The sequence below is a fragment of the Ananas comosus genome, linkage group 1, assembly GCF_001540865.1.
Source record: "Ananas comosus cultivar F153 linkage group 1, ASM154086v1, whole genome shotgun sequence".
Taxonomy (NCBI): Eukaryota; Viridiplantae; Streptophyta; class Magnoliopsida; order Poales; family Bromeliaceae; genus Ananas; species Ananas comosus.
Genome location: NC_033621.1, coordinates 9,826,568 through 9,842,967, shown reverse-complemented (window position 1 = coordinate 9,842,967; position 16,400 = coordinate 9,826,568). Strand labels below are relative to the sequence as shown.

At 36.2% G+C, this 16,400-nt stretch overlaps 1 protein-coding gene across 2 annotated transcripts; it reads left to right on the top strand.

The window, feature by feature from the left end:
- LOC109713848 lies at positions 2,525–12,765 on the top strand. 2 transcript variants are annotated; one of them, XM_020238093.1, is made up of 8 exons: positions 2,527–3,427; positions 3,813–3,935; positions 7,909–8,030; positions 8,153–8,270; positions 9,963–10,082; positions 10,176–10,288; positions 10,368–10,522; positions 11,745–12,765. In XM_020238093.1, exons 1-8 carry the CDS (start codon positions 2,905–2,907, stop codon positions 12,436–12,438), a joined length of 1,968 nt encoding a protein of 655 aa, XP_020093682.1. In that variant the 5' UTR covers positions 2,527–2,904; the 3' UTR covers positions 12,439–12,765. The 2 variants fall into 2 exon arrangements, with proteins under 2 accessions (XP_020093692.1, XP_020093682.1); XM_020238103.1 differs by lacking the exon at positions 3,813–3,935 and having other exon boundaries at positions 2,525–3,427.

The following is a 16,400-nucleotide window of genomic DNA, read 5'->3' as shown; positions in this document are numbered from 1 at the left end:
CTAGCAATAATAACTCGTTGGGCCAAAACCACTCGCCCAAAATATTTAAGCCCAGTTATTATGTTTAGTCCAATCAAGTTTATATACTCCCACATTTAACCATAACTATCCGATGTGAGACTATTGGGATGTCACAAATCCGAATTGATTTTATTATATTATATTTTTTTATTCTTCGATGAGGATGTGTAAGATGTACGTTATTTTTTTTAGGGTTGATTGCATACACGTCCCTGCAAACATGGTGACTTACAGATATATACCTACAAAGCTCAACTTTCATAAGTTATCCTTGCAAAAATTCTAATATATTCAGATATGTTCCTTCTGTTAGGGTCCGTTAGAGAAATTTCGTTAACCACAGTTAAAATACTTAACCATGGTTAATTAATAATGTGAATTGACAATTTTTCCCTTCTTCTTCTTCCTCTCCTGCTTCTTCTCTTTCCTCTTCTTCTCCATATCCTTCTTTTCCTCCTCCTTTTCTCCTACTTCTTCTTCTTCTTCTTCGTCGCCGTCGTCGTCGTCGATGATCCGATCGTAGTCGTCGTCGTGGTGCCCGCGTGGGCCGTCGTCACGGGCTCATCCGACGGCATCGGTCGCGCATTCGCCTTCCACCTCTTCCTTGTCCTCGTTGGCCGCAACCCCGACAAGCTCCGCAAAGTCGCCGTCGCCGCCATCTGCTTCCGAAGCTTGAAGAGGAAGAGGAAGAGGAAGAGGAAAAGGGTAAGAGCAAAATTGTCATTTCACAACGCTACTATTAAAAAATTAATAGCTCTCTAACGGATCTTAACCAGAGGGAATATATCTGAATACATTAGGACTTTTGTAGAAATAACTTATGAAAGTTGAGCTTTGCAGGAATATATCTATAATTCATCATATTTGTAGGAACGTGTAAACAATGAATCCTTTTTTTTAAGGTGCAGATAGGGGCAAAGCTCAAAAAAAAAAAAAAGAAGTTGTGAGGTCAAATTTCATATAGTTGAGGGTGTCTTTGAACGTGGCGTTACATACGCGGCTCCTTACCGTAGACTCTGTCCTCAAGTGAATGAGCTCGTGGAACGTGGGAAATGAATTTGGACCACTTCCCTAATCTTTTCTCCTTCCCCTACTCGCCGCTTTAGACAAACGGGTTTGGTTTCCCATGCAACAAAAGGAACTTACTGCGTGCACCTGGTGCACACGTGTATCTCACACACTGCATCCTTAAAATTTGGTGACAAATTCGAGTTGAGATCGGTTTGTTTCAACGTAAAATTATGAAAAATAATTTTTTATGAAAAAAATTTTTCCGTGGAAATTTTTTAAAAGTTTTGTAATGTGTGATTTGTAGAAGCAAAAAAAAAGTTTTTCAACAACATTTGTTTGGTTGAAAGAAAAAAAAAATCTATATTTGTTTGGTTTAATGAAAAAAAATGAATGAAAAAATTTTATGCAATTTGAGTTTTTATTTTCGGCCAAAAAATAGCGAAAAATAAAACTTCAATTTTTTTTTTCCAAATCCGTAAAAATACTTTTACGGAAAAATAATTTTACGTCGAACAAAATAAGCGGGAAAGTATTTTTCGTACAAAAAATAATTTTTCCCTTTGTCTTACGTTGAACCAAATGCCCCTAAATCAAAATGCAACTTTTTTTAACGACCGTTGGGTTGCATACATTTGTAACTACACTGCAATTTTAACTATCTACAAATTATGGTATGTTTTAAATATAACTGTTGTAGTTCGAGTTACACAAAAAAGCTCCACTACAGCAGTTGAAATTACACCTGAGTTGATCGCATTTTCAACTGCAATGGTTGAAAAGATTAGTTTTAAATAAACTTACCTTACTAATATCTTTTAAATAAGTAATTTATTTTCTTTTTTATTGAGAATAATCCTATCATCCTACATATAAAGTGTTAAATTTATAAAATATAATTCTCAGCTACCAGCAACGAAATAAATAATATATTTTTGCTGTCGTACTTTCCATTTTATTCAACTAAATACAATACAAACAACATCATATTTATCTGCTTGCATTTCTTGCTGTACTATATTTATAATTATACTTAATCAAGGCCTTTTAATATATTTTAGGCATTTTCTTTAGAAATTAAACAATAGTTTTTTCTAAATATTAATTTTGGGCCTACATGATGCCTTGATTATAGATTTTTTTTTTTTAATAAAAGTATACAAATTGCTGTATATTGACTTTAAACATTTCAAATTAAATTTGTTAAATTATTTTTAAATATATATAAATCATTAAATATGATGTGTGGCGTACGAAGTGTATAAATAAACACTCGGTGCAGGCAAAAACTACTCGCTCACACTAGACTCGCGTAACGACTCGTGCGTGATTTCCAACTACTTTTCCTTAAATACCCCTCCTGGTCCAACCGACACCACTATTACTCCGAAGCAGCCACATCCACCGTCCATTGACCTCCCCAAACCGATCCCAACCGTCCGTAACGTGCTCCATTCCCGCATAGAGACCACTATGCGGTCGCCGGGGCATCTCAGTGCCACGAATCTTCCCTCCAATATCTCTCTCTCTCTCTTCTCTCTCTCACTCAAATGGGCAGAAGCAGGAGAAGCGTGCCTCGGAAGGCACTACTCTTCTCCTCCTCCTCCTCTCCGAAACCCTAGATCTCCGATCCCAACGATCTCCTACCCTCAATCCCTCTCCATTAGGTGTGGTTCGAATTCCTAAGATCAATCGGGATCGGTAGAACGGATCTGTAGTGAATCGATTCTTACTCGTGCGATCGATCTGTAGATCCCAAATTCCACTCGCATTGCCCCTTGGATCGCGGTTTTCCGATCGGATCGGTGGATTCTCTGCCGGATCTAGGAGGGGATGAGCAGAGACTAGGGTTCCGGCGTGGCGGCGGCGGCGGCAATGGCGGCGGCGGTCGGCGGCGGCGGCGGCGGGGAGGTGCAGAGGGGGTGGGTGTTCGATGAGAGGGACGGGTTCATCTCTTGGCTGAGGGCGGAGTTCGCGGCGGCGAACGCCATGATCGATCTGCTGCTGCACCATCTCCGCGGCGTTGGGGAGCCCGGGGAGTACGACTACGTCGCGGCGTGCGTCCACCAGAGGCGCTGCAGCTGGACGCCGGTGCTCCACATGCAGCAGTACTTCCCCGTGGCGGACGTCGCGTTCGCGCTGCAGCAGGTCGGGTGGCGGCGGCAGCAGCAGCAGCCGCCGCCGTCCATCGTGCCCCCGCCGCCTCCGCCCCCGCCGCTGCAGGCGCGGCATTTCGATGGGGCGAAGGAGAAGGATGGGAGGAGGGCCGGGTTTGGGCACCGGTACGGTAACCGGTTCGACGGGGCCAGAGAGAATCACGGAGCGGAGAAGGAGAAGGAGAAGAAGGGGGAGGATCGGAACACGAAGGGCGAAGCCCAGATCCCGGATGGGACTGATGGTGAGAATGTATTATTTGCCTCTTTTATAGTACTAGCTTGATGATGCAGCCATCTGCTTTGGATTCTCTTTTAAATTATCGAACTCTTATTCGCATCAACTTAATTCAGATGCAACATTGGGGTCGGTAGGTTGCCAAATCTGTTTGTGTTCACATTTGTTAGGTTATTTTTCGCAGAAAGTAGTAATTTGCTATTACCGTCACGTTGTCCTTTTTGGCTTAGTGAATGAATGCATGATGCACAAAATAATCCTGTTAATTTAAATAATGTGTCTCATATGCTAGAAATAAAATGATTGAATTTTACAACTATAAGAATTTGAGCATAGAGGTTGGATCGATTGATTTAACATTTTCCTTTTTTCTTCTTTCGCATGACACCCAGGGATTAATAATTTTTGCTCCAAGTCGAATTGTTTGCAAACTGAAGGAGAAAATCCTGTTGAAACTCATACTAGTAGGTCAGAACTAGCTGTTACAGGCGACAGCCAGACAATTACGGCAAGAAGTATGTTTTAACTGTTTCATTTAACATTTACTTGATTATGTTGCTTCAGAGTTCCAGCTGTAATGCTTCTAGAAGTAAATACGGGAGTTTACTTCCGCGCCATTTCCTGCAATGTGCCGATCCCTACAGTGAAGCTTGATCTAAGCTATTTGAACCTCTTAGGTTTCAAATTTCGTGATTTTATGACATCATTTTTCTAGTATTCAAATACTCCCAAAATTCACATTCTTTAACAGCTAACATATAGTGAATTTGAGACCACTTGATCACTTAGCAAATGATATCCTAAAGTTGCGAAATTTGAAATTTAAGAAGTTCAAATAGCCTAGAGATCAAGTTTAATGGTGTGGATCATCAATTAGGATCCCTCATCAACGGAAACGATGTGGAAATAAATCCATTTACTTCCAGAAGTATTCTAGCCTAATTCTGCTTTCAGATCATTCTTTGTTTTTTGCTGCATCTCTTGATATATGTTGTATTCGTATCAAGTTAAAAAAAAGGAAAGCAAGGAATTGTGTAGGTACAATTCTGGAAAGCAGACAAGATGGTGCCTAGCCTAAATTCCATGTGGTTGTACTGCATATGGACTACATATGCATTATATGCCTTTATTTGCAAATGATCCATCTTTCTGATATGCAGATTGTACACCTTTCTTGACCCCATATTGACTGCATATGCTGTCTGCAAATCATATGTGAGGTCACTGTTCAATTACATAAGTAGCCTATATTAAAGAGCAATACCTAAAGATAAGAGAGAGAGAATTGTAGGGAATAAAGTAGTTGTGGGCCTTGCAGCGAGTGTGATAGCAATAAAATATCATATCTATCTTAAACCCTAAACCCTAAATTCTAAATCCATATTTAAAGGTATTGTATACATTACTTTTATTGCTAAATCACATAGTACCTACATATGCGCGTGGATATGCTTATGCTATTTGATGTCTTGGCTACCCGCAAAACATAGGTATGTTTTAGAACTTTGATCGCTGGTCTGCATTTGCATTTTTGGGTTTTAATTCGTAAGGACCTGAAATTTTTAATGATTGATGATGAAAAAGAAGCTCAAAACACTGATCTATTAGGAAGTGTCTATATTTCCAAACTAACAAAAGCTTTGTGTATTTTATCTACTGGAACATCAATACTTAATAGCAGAGCTCATGATGTGGTGTTGGCAGTTACATATACTACTTAAAGTCTTGAAATCATCCTTTCTGTGATTTCTATTGCTGCTAAGAGCCTTCAAATTTGATGTGAAAGAGGAATGGAATTTCAGAAGAAGATAAAATTTTCAGAGGTCTAACTTTTTTTTTTGTTTGAGTGAATAAATTCTGGGGCTGAAAGTAGTCATCAAACTTTTCTAATATGACAAACTTTTAAAGATTCTTGGAGGCGATCTCATCTGTAATCCTTATCCATACACGACCACCAATGTTATCCTATCCAACTTCAGCTTTATGCCTTTATGAGATGCCTACTCAAATTGGATGCTAACTGCTCCATCTGTTGATGATTTGATTTTTTTCTTAATATAAGATTATTTTGTTAGTAATAGCTCTCTGTTAGTTCAACTGCTTCTTTAGTTGATTGCCTTTTTTTTCCTTTTTCTCACTTTGAGAATTGTAAAACTGTTATCTTGTTGCTCTGTATATCTTTTATGTTGCAAGTCCCTACCGATATTGTTGATAATGTCAGTGTCTTGATGCGTTTAGTTTTAAACTTCTTGTATCTGTTATCTCTGTCCCTTTGGTTTTGAATCTTGGATAGTACTATAATTATTTTAGCTGGAGTCCCTTTCCTTGCAATGCCTGCATATTCTTTCTGTAATCTTTATATTGTACACTCCGATCTTGCTACAATTTGAAATCATCTCTAATGAGCTCATTTTTCTGTCCTATTCGTAATGTTATTCAGCTTTCACCTTTTTTCTTATTTCTTATCCCTTATATATTCTCCTCATCTTCCCTATCTTGACTTTTTAAACAACATGAATTGCAATTTTTGGTTGTAAATTATGCAAACTGTTAGTTCATTTGTGCACAGTGCTTATTCACCTTCTTTGGCGTGTACCAACTTCTTGTCAGATCCTGCAGGACCAAGCAAAAGATATTTCCCACTTTGTCTTGATCTGCACAGGATGTTTCTCCACTGATATCTCTTGTTCGTTAAATCTGGATTTTGCTAGTTGCTACTAAGAAACCTTATTGTACACTGTTGTCAAGATTCTCTGTTTATGAAATTTTAATTTCACTACAGTTTGTTATATTTGATGGGTAATGGGCATGATCTTTATTATATATGGATAATGCTCACAGTGCCATAGTCTTGGGCGCCTGATTTCAATTGTCAATTTCTTTATGGAAGTTTGAAAAAGATTTTCATATTTCTAAGACAATGCAAAAGGGTGCATCATCAAATAATTCTTTAATTAATTATATAATAGAACTTTCTTTGCTACAGATCTACAATCTTTCTACCTCTATTGTTGAAGAAAAGTGCATCATAAATCATGATGATGATCATCATCATGATCCTTGTTTCTTTTAATTAATGCCTCTTTCATCTGGGGCATGATAACGTCACATGAAAAATACTGCTGCAGGATAAAAGAGTACTAGTTTTATTTAATAATATTTGTTACTACCAACTCTTACTACATAATTTTAAGGCATCAATAAAGAACAACGGGGTTGCAATTGGTGGTTCAGCCGATGCTGTTGGCATGATAATTTATCAAATAATTGTTCAACAATCAATCACCTTTTTTTTTTTTTTTTTTCTTTTTTACTTTGTTACGTTTTCTCTTTAACTTGGTGGTAGATCATCTGCTTCCACATATGTTTGTTTAATTTTGTTGATAATTTTGAACTATCTTTTGCAGTTAGTGATCCACGTTTGACCATTTTGATATTTGTTTCTTTCTCACCGTGGTGGGCCTGGAGGCTAAAGTTAATTCTAGATAGTGTCAATTTTAAGTTTGTCAGCCTCCATTTAAGCGATAACAGCTTTGATTACTAAATTCCTTATCTTGCAAAAGTTCCTTGTGATTTTTATTTCGGAAAGGTAAAAACATACAGACAACACTTGAACAATGCTGTACCTTGAAAAGGGTATCTGGACTTTAAAAGTTTTGATTTTAATAAATAGGCTTTCATTTATGGTGTTACCTCCTCCCCATCAGGTGCTGTCAAAATTTGATAGGTTTTAATAAAAATCTATAGGGTATCCCATCAAGTAATACAATATTCTATTAAAACAGTTAGAACACCATTGACTTCTGATGGAGAGGTGGTAAAATAATAATAAAAAGTTACCTGCTGAAATCAAAACTTTTAATGTTCAGGTTACCCATTTCAAAATGCAGTATAGTTTGGATAATATCCATTCGTCTTTTACCTCCAGAAATTCATTTACTAATCCAATCTTCACAAATTTCTTCGTAGTTCATAGGCTTATTCTCCTTTCAAAGAAAAGGCTGATAAACAGAGCTTATTTTGGTTTAGTAACGTAGATGGAAGTAAATAACATCAGTTGTTTTAAATGCACAATTACTCTTATAACCATTGTCGATCTGATCTGGTGGTTACTAAGGTAATACAATCTACTTTCATTTTGTTCTAGTTTGGCTTATCAGCCTGCTGATCAAGTACATTGATGATTGGCTAAGATGATTGGGTTAAAATTCCTCGAAAATCACTTTTTTCATGTGATGCTTAGACTGTTCTTATAAATGTCAAGCAGTATGATCATGTAATCAGTTGTTCTTTACTCATGTCTACCATAATTCTGATTTCTCATAATTCTGATTTCTCATATGTAACTTTCTGTCCTTTCAGTGTCATATGCTGATGTTTTTTATCATTTGGAAATCACATATATCCTTACTTTTCTGGTCAATATTTTTCAAAAGAGAATGTGTTAGTTGATGTACTCACTTATTGTTCCCTTTTAATATCTTTTAGAGGCTAGCAGTGATTCTGTTCCCCAAGATAGTGGCTGCATAATGCCAGATCAAGATGGAAATGGGAAGCTAACGCTAACTCCAAAAGATTTTGTCACTAACGAGTTAATTGATGGAAAAATGGTAAGTTCTTGTACAACGTTCTTGGAATTTAGATCAAACCTTGTGCCTCGTATTTGGCCTTTCAATATGAGAAAACATGACCTTGTTCATGCCGACAATTAGATAAGAGTCTCTCGTTGTAGGTAAATGTTGTTGAAGGGCTTAAGCTTTATGAGGACTCGGTGGATATTACTGAGATAAAGCAGCTACTCCTGTGGGCAAATGAAATGAGAGCTTCTGGGCGTCGTGGAGAACTTCACGGTAAGCTCTCTGCTTAGCCTCTTTGCTCTTGCTATAGTAAATTTAGAAGGGTAAATTACACCATTAATCGCTGGTTTTCTAGCTATGTTTAATTTGAATCATCTATGTTTAATTTGTTGCAATTGAGTCACTTAACTTGAATTTTTGTTTCAATTGGGTTACCCTGTCAAAGTTTCCAGAGGGATGATTTAGAAGTAGATTTAGCTGCCATTTCATCTCCAAGAGATGACTTGGCGAGAATGTGGCAACTGATTTAGCTGCCATGCCATCTCAATTCTATTTAATTCAACTACCATGTCACCCTTAGGAAATGACGTGGCCGCTTTATCACATGGGCATCATCTTTAGTAGATGACATGACAACTAAATCATCTGCCACATATTCCATTAATTGTTTAGGGTTTCTTTCCAGGTAAGTGCCAAGCTGGACTGATTGTTGAGCTCAGTTGCCTAAAAAAGCAACCATAAAGTGCAACCCTAAAGTCAGTTTGATAGAGTGACCCAAATGAACTAATGTATAACACTCGACTTGGCTTGTGAATGTAAGCAAACGAGCCCAATAAATCACTTTGATAGATTGACCCACTTGGAACAAATATTGCAGTTTAGTGCCTAAATTGTAACAAATTGACATTACGGTGACCTATGTTGGACTTTGTGGTAAGTTCAGAGGCCACTAGTGTTATTTACCTAAAACGAAAGTCATCAACTCCAATGCTACTTAGGCTTTTAAAACAATCTGGTCTTTGAATCTGCTTATCCCTTGGGGTTTTTGATGATACAAGAAATTCTTTTCCTCGTAATTCTTCAGGCAAAGAAATGTAATGCTTTATTTGAAAATGCCAAATTAATTAATTGTTTATGATTCAAACAAATGCTTCTTTGGAAATTAGGAAACAAGCTAGTAGAAATGAAATGAATCCCTTGTTTTTGATAGTTGGTTTGATTAAATCTTTTCTCCAAGTTCAACTCATACTGCTAATTCCTGTCTTGTTGGGAAACACTTAACTATGATACAGGAAGCAGATACAAGATCTCCACAATTTTAATACAGAATGTAGGAGCGGGGCTGTTGTGCTCTTAAGAGCACCGAGGCTTTCGTGCTCATAACCCGATTTTGATGATTAAACTTCCGAATCGACGATCGGCTCCGTTAGACTTGATTTAGCGTATTTGAAGTATCTCGAAAATAAATTTTGCAAGTAACTAACGATCAAAAGGGTTTCAAAATTATAATTTTTAATGGTTGATGCTTGCCATTTTCAAGTTTAACGGTATAGAAGTATCCAAATCAGTTGAAATTTTGATAGAAAATCTTTTATACTATTTACAGCAAGATCAATATCTCTGATCGAAAATTTTAGTACTATATCACCACTTTTTGTGAGATTTTTATTTTTAGCCATTGATTTTGAACCATGTTGATCATTAGGTAAATGATATCGAAAAACTGCAAAATTTATTTTCTAGATATTTCAAATACGCTAGATCAAGTCTAATGGAGCTGATCGTCGATTCGAAAGCTTAATCATCGAAAACGGCTTAAAGAGCATGGAGGCCTCTGTGCTCCTAAGAGCACATCAGCTCTACTCCAGAATATAGATATTAAAAAGTTGAATAAATTTTTACTTTTTTTTTTTTTGCTTCGTTAATTGCTACTTTAAAACGAACACGGAATGTGATGACAAGCAGGGAGCACACTTGTTATAGCAAAAAGACCGATGAAGGGGCACGGAAGGGAAATGATTCAGTTAGGCATTCCTGTTACTGACGGACCCCGTGAAGATGAAATTACAGCTGATAATTCAACAGGTAAGTCCAAGCCTCTTATATCAGGGTTTGACTATCATCATAGATAGACCTTGCAATGACAGCCTATGTGGACCATGAAAACAAAAATTTCAGAGAAGAAGGTGGCGCCTATTCCTAGCTTAGTGCAGGATGTATTTGATCACTTGGCTCGCCAGCAAGTGTTGCATTTTAAGCCTGATTATTGTATCATTGACTTCTTTAATGAGGTAACTTATTCAAAAGTTGGCATTGATGATTGAGAAAATTGGATTAATGAGCCTGACTTTGGGTACTCACATTCTTCAGGGGGATCATTCTCAGCCTCATGTATGGCCACCTTGGTATGGTAGGCCGGTTTGTACCTTATGTTTGACTGACTGTGACATGTTCTTTGGCCGAGCAATAGGAGGAGATCACCGTGGGGACTATAGAGGTTCTCACAAGATGTCTCTTCAAATGGGGTATGCTTCGTTTCCTTGCTGTGTGCATTTGCTTTTTGATTTTTCATGTAGAAATTTTCTTGTACTTATGCTTCCTATAGTCTCATGATTTCTGATCATGCTTCGGGTGGTCATTAGTGGATTACTTTTTTCTTTTCTTTTTCATGGTTAACGAGTTCCTGAAGTTTGAACCAGAGTTTGGTTTCGTCCATAGTGTTTCAATAGTAACAATTCCGTTCCTACTATAGTTCGATTTGATATCATCCTCAAAGTTCCATGTTCAGCTATATAGCCGATGAATTTCGATGCCGGCTTTAATTTTGTTCTCGGATTTTCAAACTTGACAAAGCACAGTTCAAGTATGGCGTTGACATGGAACCCCTTGTCTTGATGATGTATTGAAAGTTGGACTTTAAAAAATTACTAGGAATAAAAAGATGTCCGAGAATCTTATTTATATTCATCCTATTACTAAGAATGTGGCATTACTGTGTTTGGTTCGTACGGTCATATTATTTAGTCATGTTATTTAAGATTACAAAAAAATATACAATTTATATATTTATTTCTTTAATTAATTTTAGATAATGCTATCAAAAATTTTAACATTTTTTTAGAAAAAAAGGAGAGAGAACATAGGTTAGAGAGAGAGTATAATTAAAAAAATAAGAAGAGAAATAGAGTCGAGATTAGAGGGAGTGAGAGAATTGAGATTTTAGGAAAAGAGAGAGAGAGAGAGCTTAGTTTAGAGAGAGAAAAAGAGTTGAAGTTTAGAGAGAAAAAGATAAGCTTAGAGAGAGATATGAAGTTAGAGTGTAAAGAAAAATAATACCAACTAGCCGGCGGATAGGAAGAAAGAAAGAGATTATACATATTATGATTATTCCAATCTATTAATATGAGGATACCTATCCTTCCTCAAGGGAATGAGATTAGTACTTTGGGATGAATCTTATTCCCAAATAAATCTAATATTACTAACTAGATTACTTAGTGCGTTTAGCCAAACACCGTCATATTTTGTTATTCCTATTAGATTACTAGGAATCTTAAAAAGATAACGCGAACCAAACGCACCGTTATTGTTATGCAAAACAAACTTCAACGACTAAATTGTCGCAGTTAAGATTACGAGGGCGAACGAAATAGCAAGTTTACATTATAGAGACTATAATTTTAATTACCCTTTTACTTTTTCACTAGGGCTTCTAATGTCCTCCTTTCCTTGTCTCTCCATTTGCAGGGCTCTTCTTATATTGCAGGGTAAAAGCGCAGATCTTGTCAAGCGCGCCATCCCCTCCGTATGCAAGCAGCGCGTATTACTAACCTTTGGAAAGTCCCAACCAAAGAAACCCATTCTGCATCCTGAAGGCTCATACTTCACTTCGACCACGGCACCTCCACCTTCACCTTGGGGTGGAATATCATCACCGGTTAGGCCATCCAACCTTCCCCGCCCTAAGCACTTTGGAGCCCTCCCATCAACCGGTGTCCTTCCAGCTCCATCTGTCCGGCCTCCACACGTGCTCCCTGCCAATGGAATCCAGCCACTCTTTGTTGGCCCGTCCCCTGCCCCTCCTGCGCCTGTGGCATATCCAGCACCGCCACCCTCGCCTGGGTGGGTTTCAGTGGCCCCTCCCTCGAGGCACTCGGCCCCCCGGCTCCCTATTCCCGGCACCGGGGTCTTTCTGCCCCCTCCTGGGTCTAGTCCGCTGGCCCAAGCTCAGCTGACCCCAGTCTCTCCACTGTCTGTTGACCCCAACTCATCTCTAGAGCCAACTACTGCTTCGCCCATTGGTAACAGCTCTCCACAAACTTCTCCGGAAAATGGTATCGCTGAGACGGAAAATGGCAAAACGGGTTGTAATGGGAGCTTGAACTCCGCTGCTGCCAAGAAGTTAGGAAACAAACCGTCTGCTACTAGTCCATCTAAATAGGTCAAATATATGCATACAAAGCAAGCGAGAGAGGCATTCTTTCAATATATTGTTGCGAGAACAGAGATACGTGGCAAATGTAAAGCACAGCAGAGATTTACGTTTAATTTTGAGGTGCTTCCCGCGAGATGTCATTCAGAACTGGAACAGTCTTAAATTTTGTAGCTCGCTCACTTTAGCCATCCGAATTTTCTTATTAATTATAGTTCCACTTCTTTTCTTTTCTTTCTTTCTTTTTCTCTTCTTTTCTTTTGATGTATTGGAACATGAGATATTTATTTGATGCCATATTGGGAACGTGCGAGCATACTCGGGATTTTAGTGGTATTTCGGTGATTCAATCACTGAGCGACATGGTTGGGGGCTTTTGGTTTACCGGTTTCACAAATCTTCTACTGCATTTATTATTCATGATGCTCTGAAACAGTGCTATACTACCTAAATTAGGAAGATGTACGAAGATCTGGTAAAGTTGTAGAATCTCTTAGTAGGTATATTGCAATGCGGTGGGTGAGTAGGTTTTGTTATTTTCATTCATGACTGAGATAAGCTTTCTATTTATATTACTTACAAAAGCGTGAGATTTGAATTTTTTTCTCTTTTCCAAAATGTCGATTCCTATTAATATAATTCTAATTACATACTAATAATATCATTCATTCAACTTTAATGAAATAAATTACAGCCGTACAATTTTTATTTTATTTTTAAATTATCATAAAATATATTAATTCTTAGTCATTCGATTTAATCCAATGACTGACGAATTAAGTATCTGTCACTTTTTTTACCTAAATTGTTCTTAGATAGTACGTATCAAATTTCACTTTTTATATGTGAGTCATATTTCTTAATAATCGCCGCCAACATAATATCATATTTTATCACAAATAATATTCGCATTTCTTAAATATTTTCATTCTTACACGTACGCCACTTATATAATATCCAATCACATAATAACTTCCGCATATATAATATTTAATCATATTTTTTTAAAAGTGAATATATAAAAATTATCTCAATTTTACCTACTAATATTTAAAATATGAGATATTTTTTCAATAAAATATAACATATAAATTTACAATTTAAAATTTTAAATTTGTAGTAAATATGATTCACAAATTGATATTGATTTGAGATAATTATTAAAATAATTGTTGACACAGACATACCCTTTTTTAGTCGGAAAAAATATTACATTCTATTTGTGAGAATAGAAAGAAATTTATACTTATCCAAATTTTTGTCAACCGAAAGATATTTGCGCGTCCCATAAAATAATATTCCATACTTATCAAAAAAACGAAAATCTCTATGCAACAAACATTGAAAATATTTTGTATCTACTATCTCTCAATTAGCTAACTAAAAAAAATTAGATTTGAAAAAAAAATAATTTAAATAAGCTTATAAAATCAACTTTAAATTTTAAATTTGGTTCATAATTTCAAATGTGAATTAATATTTTAATTCAAAATTTGAAATTAATTAAAATTTTAATATTTTGGGTGTGTAAACAGTATTTCAAATTAAAAATAATTAATTAACTTGAAAATATATCAAATTTGAAAAATAGATGGGATGATAAATAAATTAATGTCTTTAATAATTATTTATATTCAAATTATGGATTCAAAATTAATTTCAAATTTTGAGTTTTATTCATAAATTTAAATATGAATTTATTAATTTAAAATTTAGAATTACTTTAAATTTTTAAAATTTGGATATATATTAAAAAAATTAATTTTAGAAAAAAATTAACTACTAAATAGATTTATTCATCAATAATTATTTAATTTAAAATATAATGTCATGCCCCGAATTACACGTTCTCCGGGCACGCCGACAAATCCGCCGTATATAAAGAATTTTCCTTGTATATGAAGCGTAAAGGTAACTGTAAAATATACAATACCACAACCAGTAGTATAGAGCTGTAAAGAAATTAAACAGGTAGAATAAAACAAGTCTCATATACATACAAAATAACCAAATATAAAAGTACTCGCTCCAGCGAGTTACAATTCGGGTATGTACATGAACTTAAAATAACAAAATACTACTACCTGCAGCAGGTGCTCCTCTATCACAGCAACTCGACTGTTAGAGCTCTAACTCGCGACACCCTTACCTCGCTCTAAATCGGCAACAACTGCAACAGCTGAAGACGATGGCTCTGCAAAACAGTGGTAACAACTGGGCGTGAGAACTACTATAAAAACAAGTAGTCCTCAGTGGGCACCGCCCTCAACATCATCGGTCCACCCACTAAGTCTACAGAAGGAAACAAAGCTAGTAGGTAAAGCTGGAAAGAAATCTACAGCTATATGCCACTATATTATCATGCTCTATATTATCCAACTGTAGCAACTGTCAACTCTGACCCAATCTCACTAGGGACTATGAACGCACCCGTCCCGCCTGTCTAAGCCACGCTACCTCCACTCTAAACAATCCGTGTATAGCAAAATTAATCAGCGACATCAACGCGAAAGCACAAAGCCAGACTCCGAAGCGGCACTCGTGGGCGCGACCCAACCGAGTATGCAAGCGTATCTCTGCCGAGCTCAATCAGACTCTCACAGGCTAAAATCAAGAAAACAGGTCCAACTGGATTACAAACCAACTAGTCACATGCCCTCGGCACAATCTGATATCAAAACGGTCAAATCCGGGTCCGCTGTCAACCACTACGGCACCCACTAGTCCGGAACAGTGTAAACACTATTGTAAAATCAGGCTCGGCATCCCAGCATGAGCGTGACAGTAATCTAAACTATATGGAGTACTCACTACAAGGATACTGCGGTGCTACAAAAATACAACGGCTCTTAGAGCTAAATCAGGTAGTGTAACATATGACAGGTCCCGAATGCTGGTTTTCTCCTATGTCATATCCACGTCCAACATGTATAATTATTAACACTTAATAACATGCTCCAAATTCAATTCATATGTTTAAAACATGCATAACTATGAATTTGAGCTAAAAACAATAACGACGAATATACACTAATTATATATGTCGACCAACGGGACTATAGGAGTATAAATCCGATGATAAACCCACCTCAAAAGCTAATTCAGAATAGCGAGAAATCGATAGGAGAAGAAATTTTCGCGCATGCTCGGCCTCGCCCGACGCGACTTGTCGATCCGAACTCAATCCGCGATCTCCACCAAGCCACGATCAATGTCTAAGATGATACGAGATAATTAATTATCTCTCTACAATAGATACCTATATATTATAGGTTGAGTTGGTGGGATGGATAGCCATCAACAAAAATACCCCCCCCCCCCCCCCCCAACAACTTAACCAAGGGGTATTATATATAAATATAAATTTAATTTAATTAAATGTTATGTGCATTGCACGTCCACTATAACTAGTTAATAAAAATACATAGCATTCCCTTACATGTTTTGTTTAGTTAGTATATTTTATGCAATTTTCACAGTTATAAATTTACTAAATAAAATAATTAGATTAAATTTTGAAATAAAAGTATCGTTTACTCACTCAAATCAGACAAATTGAAAGGATTTGATAATAAAATTAAAATTTTGCAAGGTTCGACAGCCAAGTTAAAATGATCTTATAATTTCAGTAAGTTTTGTATATTTTTACTAGAGAATTTTTTGAACTACTGAATGCGAATGTGGAATTTTAAAATTTTAAATTTGATATTTAAATTTTAAATTTTAAATTTTAAATTAAAATTTGATATTTAAATTTAAAATTTAAAATTTAAAATTAAAAAATTTAAATTCAAATATAATAGGCCTTTTTGCATAAAAAATTCACTTATTTTGGGCTTTTGCAAAATCGGATCACCTTTTTCGTTTTTGCAGATTNATTTGAAATTTGAAATTCAAACATTAAAATATGAAATTTAAAAATTAAAAATTAGAAATTAAACTTTAAAATTTTAAAATTTAGAATTTAGAAT